The following is a 12,550-nucleotide window of genomic DNA, read 5'->3' as shown; positions in this document are numbered from 1 at the left end:
CTCTCTCTATCTCTTTAGGTCTCTCTCTCTCTCTCTCTCTCTCCGTCTCTCTCTCTCTCTCCGTCTCTCTCTCTCTCTGTCTGTTTCTCTTCTCTCTCTCTGTCTCTCTCTCCATCTCTCCCGGTCTCTCTCTTTATGTCTCTCTCTCTCCGTCTCTCCCTCTCTATCTCTTTATGTCTCTCAGTCTCTCTCTCTCCGTCTCTCCCGGTCTCTCTCTTTATGTCTCTCTCTCTCTGTCTCTCCCTCTCTATCTCTTTATGTCTCTCCGTCTCTCTGTCTCTCCATCTCTATGTCTCTCCGTCTCTCTCTCTCCGTCTCTCCCAGTCTCTCTCTTTATGTCTCTCTCTCTCTGTTTCTCTCTCTCCGTCTCTCCCTCTCTATCTCTTTATGTCTCTCCGTCTCTCTCTCTCCATCTCTCCCGGTCTCTCTCTTTATGTCTCTCTCTCTCTGTCTCTCTCTCGGTCTCTCCCTCTCTATCTCTTTATGTCTCTCCATCTCTCTCTCTCGCAGTCTCTCCCTCTCTATCTCTTTATGTCTCTCCGTCTCTCTCTTTCCGTCTCTGTCTCTCTCTCCGTCTCTCCCGGTCTCTCTCTCTCTGTCTCTCTCTGTTTCTCCCTCTCTATCTCTTTATGTCTCTCCATCTCTCTCTGTCTCTGTCTCTCTCTCTTTTCTCTCTCTCGCTCTCTCTCTCTCAAGATCGAGGAGACCTTCTTTTGGTGATAAATCTCGTTGACTCCCTGAAAGTTATTGGCAGCTCCCGTGTGATTTATGACCCGGGGGTCTACTCATCAGCTTGGCTTGGATGCAGTGTGGTGGAGAAGAAAGATCCATCTTGACGCGTTTATTTGTCCATGACTCCACTCTGAGTCTTCCGACTGCTATATTTCATCTCTACTTTTACTTTCTCATCCTTCTTACTCCGCCCACTCGTGGTGTGACTTTCCGTTTCCTCGGCCAGGTCAGGGAAAGCGGCAGAGTCTGTCTTTGAGATCCTATAAGCCCGGGAAATCATGGGCTGCTCTCTGTCCTAATCTGGAGACCATTTGTCACCAGGGTTAAAAATGCCCAGCAGTGGGTTTTCCATGCCCAATAGGGTTTTTTTCCCCCACAGTCCATGACTGTGCCACATGGCAACGCCTGATTGCAACCAATCACCAGTCCCCTGGGCATTATTCTTGGGTCTAAAACGACCACTGAAGTGTGGGAGAGCTAAAAAAATATTGGCTAACCGTAGAAGGAAATTCAGGCAAAAACTTGTTTTGTATTTTTACAACTGCAGTTGGAGAAGGACCGAGAGGAGCGGATAATTTACTCGCTGGCCACCCTCCTTCTGTCTTTTCCCCAAGCCTGCCTTTGTGTTTTATTAAAAACAAGAAGACATGGAAGAGTACTGGTATGTTTTGACAAAAGATAAAAGACAAGATCAAAGATCACAGACCACCCCCCTGGAAATGTAAACAAGGACAGGAAGACTTAGAGACGCCAAAATCGAACACCAAACTGATTAGAAATACACACCTTGAGCAAATACATTCAAGCCTACTTTACAAAGCTCCGATAACCCCTTAATCGTGTGGGAGAGCAAAGAGTGAACGCTGTAGTATTACAAACAATTGTGTTTCTTGGGAACCCGTTTTGAATGCCCGATAATAGATTATCAAGGGTAAACTATAGATAGATAGATAGACATGCTTGAAAAACACTTATACAGCACTCCTCTCACTCGGGCCACTACCTCTTTGATGACCTTCTGCCCTATTCCTGATGCTGCAGAACCCTTAATAAAGACTAACAGCCTCAGTGTTTCTGCCCCAGAGCCATCACTCCCCTAATCTAGCACACAAAAGTGTGATAAGCATGTCTTGTATGACGTTTATCTGAGAGTGCCGTGTCTCATTGTGTTGGGAACATCACCATACAGACACTTCTAATTCCATTCCCATGTAGAACCTCCGATAGATACGATCCAAGAAAATCTCACGTGGAAAACTCTGAGGAAAGCCAAGTATTTGTCTCAGACATGAAGTTCGGAATCACCGCCTCAGTACACCTCTTTGGCTTCCTGTTTTCCTCTCTAGTCGGGATCAGACTCTTGGCTTTGAGGCCCAGAGAAAAATGCAGTCCCGCACTGCAGCTCATTTTCTCTCCAGAACGGATTGGAACGAATTACATGAGAATGGCAGAGTTCCAGGTGACATGAACATCCATCAAGCTATCAGACCAAGGGCAAGAGCTGAGAGTTCTCCTGAGCTGGCTTCCAGCCAACCTCGAGTTATTAATAGACTCAAAACTGTTCACATAATTCAAAGTCCCAGGTTGATTTCACATGGGTTCTTGGGATGGTTCTATGGAAAGGAGCAACCTAAAAAAATGTATTACGCTCATAAAGTTCAGGGTAATCTATGGACTTGGAACAAAAAACAGCAAGGATTTACGTCAGCTCAGAAGATATCTCCAAGGAGGAAGGTCATCCGTTTGAAGCATTCAGAGATCTGATTAAGAAGTTCCTAAGTCTGTTAAAACACACCAATTGTGTTCCAGATGTATAAAAAGATTTAGCAAACAAGACAGTAAAACCTTGGGGAACCCCCACATGGAATCTAATGGGTTCTGGAGGAACATGCATCCATACCTACTGAAGGATTTTATATATTTGACTATAAGGGGTTTTGTACGATCGAATACAAATTACATTTAAATGCAAAAGATGTTCACTGGCTGAGCTGTGGGGCAGGTCATTGCAACCTTGTGAAGAATGACGTTCACAGAAACAACGGGACCTGGGACAAGGGCTGATAAGATAATCAGCACATCCGACGACAGAGAAGGGCCCTGATGACAGGGGACGGCAGGCGATGTTTGGAGAACAAAGCCCTAATGAGGTGGAAAAGCGCGGGGATGTTTTGACCATGACAGACATCGTGGAGCCCAAGTGGGGGGCTTTTCTTGACGCGCCCATGGGAGGAGCCGACACGCCAGATTGGGAGAAAGACGGGTCGAGAGAAGAACTTCAGAAGATCGAGAGGTACGACGAAGACTAATTGGACTAATTCGGCTAATTCGATGGAGTTCACTTAGTTAAATACTTTATGCCGGTCTCTTGTCCGCCTTTTCACAAAAAGAAACGAGCACGCAATGTTAGGACAGAATGTATGTTGTGTTTGGTTAATGGAGTCAGATAACTCATTCAAACAATTTGGTAAACGCTACAGTTTGATAGTTTAATTCCTAACACTACATAGAAATGTTGGTCTGTGAGATAGGAACAAAAACAGTACCAGGTTTCTAAGTCTGTTTTGTAAAATGTGGTGATCTACCGTGTCAAAGGCAGCACTGAGATGCAGTAACACCAGAACTGTGTGTTTATATTAAAATCCATATTATACCTGATATGTCCTTCAGCATCACCCAATCTACCATAGAACCAACTACAAAATCCTGCTCTACACCATTCAAAACCTCGCCCCTCCCTACCTCTCCGACCTCCTTCACACATTGACACGCCATCCCGCACCCTCAGATCCTCTTCATCTCACTATACCCCCTGCCCCTCTCAGCTCCTCTGGGAGCAGAGCTTACAGCCGCTCTGCCCCCCAGCTCTGGAACTCATTGCTGCCTGACCTCAGAAATTCTGTCACCCTGTTTACCTTCAAATCCAGACTCAAGACTTGCCTCTTCTTGACGGTCTGCCTCACACACTGCCCCTTTTAACTAGAACGTGTTTTATTTGCTATTGATTAATTGGTTGTTTGTAAGGTGGGCTTAGGGTACTTCCCCAAAAAAGTGTGTATTTCTAAACTAGATGGTATCACGTTTCTGTTTCAAATATTGGTCCCCCCTAAGGGGCGTTTCTTTCTTTCTCTTTCTTTGTTCTGCCTAAATAAATGCAGTTTGGTGGGGGAAGGGCCCCCCAGAGTTAGGAGCGCGACCAAGGAGATGGACATAAGTTCCTCCTCTCCTGGCCCCTCCCCCTCTCCAACTGGTTTATCTTTTCTAGCGTCAGCAACTTGTAAATAGCTCTCCCACAATATGTAAGAGGACGATTTAGACCCCTCATTGTTTTACTCTTCCTTGATTGTTGTGTCCTACTCGTATGTACTGCGACCTTGAGTGTCCTGAAAGGCGCTTCAAAATACAATGTATTGTTATCATTATTATTACCGTAAATTCCGGACTATAAGCCGCTACTTTTTTATATATATATATATAATATGTATTTGCACCTGTATATTTTTGTAATGTATTTATTTGAGACACTTATTCTGATATGTTTTGCGAATTAAAACAGAGGGGGGGAGCAAACGCGGGCTGACGGGAAGTGGGGTAAAGGTGAATGAGACCTGTTGTCGCGGCGGACAATAGTGGATATATATTTTTCCCACCCTTACCTTTGGAAATATAGACTTTTTTTTCCTTGGATTAGTTTCATCGGGTACCCGGACTCTGCAGGTCTGCATCGAACGTTAAGTACCAGTATCATTTTCCGTTCATTTTGCCGGCTGTGGTTTTTGGACTGTGGACTTTATGTTCTGCTACAATCGCGGGACTCAAAGCCGGGTTTGGGCTAATTTTGTGATTGTGTTACATGTTTTGATGTGGGCGCATGCGGCTTGTATACAGGTGCGGCTTGTGTAAGTACAAAATCGGTTTTCCTCTTAAAACGTGGTGGGTGCGGCTTATAATCAGGTGCGCTCTATAGTCGGGAATTTACGGTATATCATTTCAAGAAATTTAAAATGGCAGTCTCTCTGTACTGTGGTTTCTCCTAAAACCAGACTGAAATTTCTTCAAAATGCGGTTTTCTACTAAAAGAAGAATTAAGTAATAATTAAAAATACTTGAGTCTACATTGCTCTTCTTCAGACGGGGCCTCACTCCCGCCATTTTAAAGGCGGCAGGAAAAACGCCCGTCTGGAGAGAGCAGTTGACTATATTTAAAATCAGTTCCTTGAAGAATCCATATAATGTCCTTAAAAGATGTGGGAAATGTCAAGACCAGAACGGAAACAGGACCCACTCGCGTAACGTTTCTCACAAGTTTGTTTAGAAGAAAGGGAGGGGGTTGCGCCCAAATCTGGGGATTGCTGGACCCAGGTCGCTCTGAACGCGGAAGTGGGACTTCCGTGGCGAGCGATGGCGGTGTCAAAAACGGGTCAGTAGCCGGGATAGAGAGCAAAAACGTGGTCGGGATCGTAAACAAGTCGAAAGCCAGGTGAGGGGAGTAGACGTGGTCAAGATAAAAAACGGATTGTTATTCGGGACGGGAGAACAGATGGGTCGAGATCAAAACGGATCGTAACGGGAGACAAACAGGAGCAAAAAAACAAGGCAGGCGAAAAAGGGCTTGCCGTGTAAAAACAGATTCGCAGACAGACCGACAAAAGGGGACTGACAGGACAGAGTTGAAATAATGACAGGGAGCCAATCTGTCAACAAGCTGCAGCTGGCGCCACACGGGCGGGGCCAATTGGGCGCCATGGCAACCGTGACAGGAATTGGATCCAAAAGGAACCGGGTTAACTTGGGAGAAAACCAAAAGCAGTGAGTTAACAGTCATTACGTTCTCCCGGAAAGACTCTGAGCCATTTTACAGGAAGCCCCGAAGGAATTCTGACCTACAGTATCAGTCCATGCTCCTGCAATGTCTCAGCTGCGTGTTGTCACCACAGCTTCTTACAATAGCTCCTACACAAATTTTCATTTGGGATAACAGAAAAACCTTCTACAAGCCAAGAAAGTCAGCAATCAGACGTTCTTGTCACAGTCATGTTCCACAGACAGAGGGAGGAGATCATTTCTTCCTCATGCCATGAGGCTCTTTAACACCACCCGGGGGAGTAAAAGCCCACATGAAACCCCACCCCCACATTGCAAATTACCCAATTTCTATGACAGTGTATTTTCCATAGCACTATTTGAATACTCTATATCACAGGTGTCTAAGAGGGGGCCCGCGGGCCAGATCAGGCCCGCTAAGGGATTGAATCCGGCCCGCGAGACAACACTCAGAGAAGCGCAAGAGAAAAACAAGCTGCAGGTTGAAATATGTCAACTTGATGTTGCCAAAGAAAGGTGCCTTGAACAAAGACACTGTACTTGTATTCATTTCTCTCTCTCTCTCTCTCTCTCTCTCTCTCTCTCACCCCTTTTCTCCCACTTTGTCTCTGTCTCTCTCTCTCTTCCACCTCTTTTCTCCCACTTTGTCTCTCTCTCTCTTCCACCCCTTTTCTCCCACTTTGTCTCTGTCTCTTTCACTCTCTGTCTCTCTTTTTCTCTTTGTTGCTCTTTGTCTCTTTCTCTCTGTTTCTTTTAACCTCTTTTTCTCTAACTTCCTTTTTTCCTTCTCTCTCTCTCTCTCTCGCTCTTTCTTTTCCACCCCTTTTCTCTGTCTCTGTCTCTTTCACTCTCTGTGTCTCTCTTTTTCTCTTTCTTTGTTGCTCTTTCTCTCTCTGTCTTTTAACCTCTTTTGCCCTAACTTCCTTTTTTCACTCCTCTCTCTCTCTCTCTCTTTCTTTTCCACCCCTTTTCTCCCACTCTCTGTGTCTTTTAACCTCTTTTTCTCTAACTTCCTTTTTTCCTTTTCTCCCTCTCTTGCTCTTTCTTTTCCACCCCTTTTCTCTGTCTCTGTCTCTTTCACTCTCTGTGTCTCTCTTTTTCTCTTTCTTTGTTGCTCTTTCTCTCTCTGTCTTTTAACCTCTTTTGCCCTAACTTCCTTTTTTCACTCCTCTCTCTCTCTCTCTCTTTCTTTTCCACCCCTTTTCTCCCACTCTCTGTGTCTTTTAACCTCTTTTGCTCTAACTTCCTTTTTTCCTTTTCTCCCTCTCTCGCTCTCTGATTTCCACCCCTTTTCTCTGTCTCTGTCTCTTTCACTCTCTGTGTCTCTCTTTTTCTCTTTCTTTGTTGCTCTTTCTCTCTCTGTGTCTTTTAACCTCTTTTGCCCTAACTTCCTTTTTTCTCTCCTCTCTCTTTCTCTCTCTCTCTCTCTCTCTCTCTCTCTTTCTTTTCCACCCCTTTTCTCCCACTCTCTGTCTCTTTCACTCTCTGTGTCTTTTAACCTCTTTTACTCTAACTTCCTTTTTTCCTTTTCTCTCTTTCCTCTTTTTCTCTTCCTACCCTTCGCGCTTTCTTTTCTCTTTTCTCTCCTGTCTTTCTATTTCTTTTTGGATTTCTTTCTTCTGCTCTCTTTCTTTCCCACTCTCTCACAACTTTTTATCTCTTGTTTCTCACGCTCTCTCCCTCTCTCTCTTTTTCTTTCTTTGTCCCGCCCTCTCTCCTTTTCCCTCCCTCTTTCTCTTATTTCTTTATCTCTCTTTTTCTTTCTCTTGAATCTACTAGTCCGGCCCCTGACATTGTTCGTTCTATCGTGTGGCCCCCGAGTTAAAATGAGTTGGACACCCCTGCCTCTATATTGTATTTCTTTATTTTTTAACACAAGGATACTGCTGGAAATGTGAATTCCTTACAGGGATGAAGAAAGTATCTATATATATATCTAAAGGAGCGTGCAGAGCATCCGATCTCAGTGACACCGATATGTTTCGTGACGGCGCTCCTCGCTTTCTAAATTTACTCTCCGATCGATATCCGGGCGGTCGGAATATTCCGAAGACGCGGTATCAGACAATGTCAAAATGACTTCCGGAGAAGAAACTCGACAAAATCGCGTGGTATCTTTTCATAGGGAACAGCGATAATACTGTAGTGATGATCGTGGTTGGTTGGAGAAGAAGAGTTAAGATTTGGCATAGCTTTGGAGGAAGGCAGGCTCTGTTGTGGAGCTGGACAGCCTGACAACTGTAGCTGAGAGACGGGCACTGGAAAAGCTGCGGTCAATCATGGACAATTCATCACATCCACTACACAGCATTATCTACAGACAGAGGAGCAGCTTCAGCGACAGACTGCTGTCACAGTCTTGTTCCATGGATAGACTGAGATCATTTCTTCCTCATGCAATGAGGCTCTTTAACTCCACCCAGGGGAGTAAAAGCCCATATTAAACCACACCCCCACATTGCATATTACCCTACTTTTATGACAGAGTGTATTTTCCGTAGCACTATTTAAATACCCAATATAACGTGTCGAGTATTTTTGTATTCTTTTATTATTTTATTTTTCAACACAAGGATACTGCTAAAAGTGTGTATTTCCCTACGGGGATGAATAAAGCATCTATCTATCTAGAGCAGGGGTGTCAAACTCATTTTAAGTCGGGGGCCACACGATAGAACAAACATTCTGTCGGGGGCGGACTAGTAGATTAAAGAGAAAGAAAAAGAGAGAAAAATAAATAAGAAAAAGAGGGAGGGAAAAGGAAAGAGAGAGGGCAGGACAAAGAAAGAAAAAGAGAGGGAAGGAGAAACAAAAGAGATAAAAAAGAGAAGTCGTGAAAGAGGGGGAAAGAAAGGGAGAGGAAGAAAGAAATCCAAAGAGAAACAGAAAGACAGAAGGAGAGAAAAGAGAAACGAAAGTGCGAAGGGTAGGAAGAGAGAAAGAGAAAAGGAAAAAAATAAAGTTAGAGCAAAAGAAGTTAAAAAGAGACAAAGAGCAACAAAGGAAGAGAAAAAAAGACAGAGAGGGAGAAAAGGGGTGGAAAAGAAAGAGAGAGAGAGAGAGAGAGAGAGAGAAATACAAGTACAGTGTCTTTGTTCGAGGCACCCGGCTTTGGCAACATCAAGTTGACACATTTCAACCTGCAGCTTGTTTTTCTCTTGCGCTTCTCTGAGTGTTGTCTCGCGAGCCGGATTCAATTCCTTAGCGGGCCTGATCTGGCCCGCGGGCCGCCTGTTTGACACCTGTGATCTAAAGTTGCTTACTGTATCCTTATCACCCCCAAAATGGGGTCGACGAAAGCCAGGAAACCCTAACAGGGAGCAATGACGTCATGTGATCAATAACTGGCGCTGGGGTCTTCTCCGACCTCCAGCCTGGAATTCAGGAATGGCTTCCCCTCAAGCTATTAAGAATTATGATGAACTTTGAATTATTGATTGACAAGAAAGTGAGCCCGCCCTCATCTGGTGCCATTGGATAAATGACATGCTCAGGTTTGTTACCATGACAACTGGAGCCCGAGTTCCACAAAGTATCTAAAAGCATTTCAATAATCTCATCAGCTACACCGCTTATCCTCAGTAGGGTCGCGGGGGTGCCGGAGCCCATCCCAGCAATCATCGGGCAGTGGGCAGGGGACACCCTGAACTGGTTGCTAGCCAATCGCAGGGCACACAGGGACAGACAACTCACTCGCTCATTCCCTCCTTGGGACAATTTGGACCGGCCAATTCATCTGAAATGCATGTTTTTGGAATGCGGGAGGAAACCGGAGTGCCAGGAGGAAACCCACGCAAGCACGGGGAGAACATACAAACTCCGCACAGGAAGTCTGGAGCTGGATTTGAACCCACGCAGGTTGATTTTAGCTGTGAAAAGTGATGGGTCCCGGGGACTCGCATGCTCAAAAATCTATGGGTCCCAACAGAGATCTATGGCTCCCCAAAATTTTGTCTTATCCAGGTTGAAATCGTAAATCGGTGACAAATATATCATAAAAATCTATATGTGATTGATGTTGTCAAGCTGTTTGGATTTATTTTCGTTTTGTTTCTGTTGTGCTAAAATATGAATTCCCCTTGTAGAGATCAAAGAGATCAAAGCCAGCAGAAAAGCTCATGTTGTGACTCATTCATTTGCAGGTAAATTGTACCCGTTTTTATACTCATTATTGTTTTTATTTCTATTTTCTCGTATACATTAAAAAGGATGATGTTGGTTAAAATTCAGACTAAAGAAAAATATGTTGAATTCATTGTAAACGTTAAAAATCCAATCTACGATCTCTTGTTAAAAGTATCTTGTTAAAATGGATGTAGAAATGTATTGTGATATTCTAAAATGTATTTTATGGAAATTGAAAAGAAAGCTCTTTGATATGCTTTGTTGGGCAGTTTTCAGAGGGAACTGCTACTGAGATCAAAGAGATCAAAGCCAGCAGAAAAGCTAATGTTGTGACTCATTCATTTGCAGAAACTAATAAAAACCTCATCATCCAGTCCAGCGTGAATGGTGGGACAAGTACATTGCGGTTACATATATAATTGAGTTTTAATCATCAAATTATGAATTCATTTTCTGCATCAAATTATCGTTGGTAATATACCGATTAAAGGGATAACCACAAACCTGTCTTTTTTTCATTTTCTCCTTTTCTACTTCCTTTTTTCCTTCTTTATACAACATAATCATTCGTAATATAATACATCAAAGCAAGTGAGCCGTTGGAGAGCCGGCTCTTTTGAACGAGTTGAGCCGAAAAAGCCGGTTCTCTAAAAAGAGATGGACTTTTCACCACACAACTCGAGATCGGCGTGCGGACGAAAACTCGAACCGCGAGACCAAAACAACAATGGCGGATCTGCCTGACGAAGAGTTTGGAGTGCGGTAAATCTTTGTTTCGAAAAAATGTAATCGGGTAATTATGACAATTTTGTGTCAAAAAAGTTGCGTCCCTAGGAAGCAGGAAGATCTTTCACTTGAATTGAGAAATAAAAGTTGTCCAACACACAAACGGACCAAAAACAAAACAGGTTCAAAGGTAATCAAAATGACAAACTAGGCGTTACTCAGAACAGGCATGAACAGGTTTTCCTCAAGGTTAAGCAATGACCTGGCAACGGGCAGTCCCAAAAGGAGCGTTTAAGTACTCCAAAAGCAATCAGTCCAATGCGTCTCAGCCGGTGTCAAGGGGCGGAGCCAGCTGGGCGCCATGACAACCGTGCAGGACATGACACTATGGTTAACTTTGTGTTATTGTTGCTATTGTTATATCATAACTGTTATTATCAATATTATTACTATTGTTGTTATTATCATTGGTGTATTTAATACGGAAGATAAAGGGGTAGTGAATAGGAGCATTTGCTTCTTACTACCCCTTTTCCAACAAATTATGGAACATTATTTTGTTGAGTTATTGTTCTTGTTCTGTTTTTATTTTAATGTTCGAAAAAAAGTTTGCATTTATTTATTCATTCATTCATTCATTCATTCTCTTCAATCATTCTCTGACATATTGAAAATGAAAGATTTTATATTTTATTTATTTGACTATAAGGGATTTTTTTACAATCAAATACAAATTCCATTTAAATACAAAAGATATTCACTGGCTGAGCTGTGGGGCGAGGTCATTGTAGTCTAGACAAGAATGATGTTTGGCTCATAAGCTTTCTTGTTGTGAGTTTTTTTAAACGTGGCGGCACCTCTCGGCGAGGAGGTGGTGAAGCTGGTTCCTGGCCCGCCTATGGGGGGTGGTCGACACCCCGACGTGTGAAAAGACGGAAGGAGAGACGAGAGAAGACTAATTAAACTAATTCGACAATAATTCGGCTAAATTCGATGGAATTCACTTAGCTAAATTATATATATATTATATATACCACAGCCATATCCCCAGAGTGCAGGGGTGTCAAACTCATTTTAACCCGGGGGCCACACGATAGAACAAACATTCTCTCGGGGGCCGGAGAAGTAGATTAGAGATAAAAAAAGGGGAGAAAGAAATAAGAGAAAAATAGGGAGGGAGAGAGAAGTAGAGAGGGTAGGACAAAGAAAAAGAGAAAGGGAGAAAGAGAGAGAGAGAAAAGAGAGAGAAACAAAAGAGATGAAATGAGAAATAGAGAAGGGGTTAAAAGAGAGAAAGTATGAAATCCAAAGAGAAATACAAAGAGAGAAGGAGAAAAAGAGAAAGAGAGAAGGAGAAAGCAAGTGAGATGGAGAGAGAGAAAAGAGAGAAAAATGAAAAAGGAAGAGAGCAAAAGAAGGTAAAAAGACACAGAGAGGAAGAGGAGCAAAGAAAGAGAAAAAGAGAGACAGTGAGAGTGAAAGAGAGATAGAGAGTGAGAGAAAAAGGAAGGAAGAGAGAGAGTGAGAGAGAAATCCAAGTACAGCGTTTTTGACAGGCTTTGGCAACATCATGTGGATATATTTCAACCTGTGGCTCGTTTTTCTCTTGTGCTTCTCTAAGCGTTGTCTCGCGGATTCAATCCTTTAGCGGGCCTGATTTGGCCCGCGGGCCGCCTGTTTGACATCCGTGCCCTAGTGGGAGGTGGCTAGAGTCATTTCTGACTCTTTTTGGGAGATTGATTCAGAGGAGGGGATTCCCAGCCCCCTCGCTCAACCCAACTGAGGTGTTGGGAGTCATTAGGTGACCAAACCCCCCAATTCCAAACCCTAATGCTGAACGGGTACCAATGTTTAAGTTTTAGGTATGACTCAGCCGAGGCTTGAACCACAACCTCCCCGTCTCGGGGCGGGCGCCATACCCCCAAGGCCACCGAGCTTAGCGAAATACTTTAAGAAAATAAATCTGTCCCCGTGTGAAAATGCTGGCTACCTTTGTTCATTTTCCCATTAAGAAATGAGCATGCATTGTTAGGAGAATGAAGTTTGTGTTTGGTGAATGGAGTCAGATAACTGATACATTTGTGATATCGTTTTTTTCCATCACAAAATGAACTTTTTACTTTAAACCGAACAACTTCGCATT

At 43.5% G+C, this 12,550-nt stretch overlaps 1 protein-coding gene across 1 annotated transcript; it reads left to right on the top strand.

Annotated features, from left to right (window-relative positions):
* Positions 1 to 2,176: 2,176 nt before the first annotated feature.
* LOC148360524 (uncharacterized) lies at positions 2,177 to 7,368 on the top strand. The gene is made up of 4 exons (XM_088342904.1): positions 2,177 to 2,191; positions 3,403 to 3,684; positions 6,069 to 6,784; positions 6,930 to 7,368. Exons 1-4 carry the CDS (start codon positions 2,177 to 2,179, stop codon positions 7,324 to 7,326), a joined length of 1,410 nt encoding a protein of 469 aa, XP_088199030.1. The 3' UTR covers positions 7,327 to 7,368.
* The last annotated feature ends 5,182 nt before the right edge of the window (positions 7,369 to 12,550 follow it).

The sequence above is a fragment of the Urocampus carinirostris genome, chromosome 8 (genome assembly GCF_059441175.1).
Source record: "Urocampus carinirostris isolate Australia breed hairy pipefish chromosome 8, RoL_Ucar_1.0, whole genome shotgun sequence".
In the NCBI taxonomy this organism is placed as follows: Eukaryota; Metazoa; Chordata; class Actinopteri; order Syngnathiformes; family Syngnathidae; genus Urocampus; species Urocampus carinirostris.
The sequence above is the reverse complement of the archived record's forward strand: the minus strand, read 5'-3'. Positions and strand labels throughout refer to the sequence as shown.

Excerpts from the sequence above, each read along its gene's own strand:
- LOC148360524 (XM_088342904.1), top strand. Across the intron at positions 3,685-6,068 it reads AGACTTGCCTCTTCTTGACG|AAAGGTGCCTTGAACAAAGA; the intron begins GTCTGCCTCACA and ends ATGTTGCCAAAG. Across the intron at positions 6,785-6,929 it reads CACTCTCTGTGTCTTTTAAC|CTCTTTTGCCCTAACTTCCT; the intron begins CTCTTTTGCTCT and ends GTGTCTTTTAAC.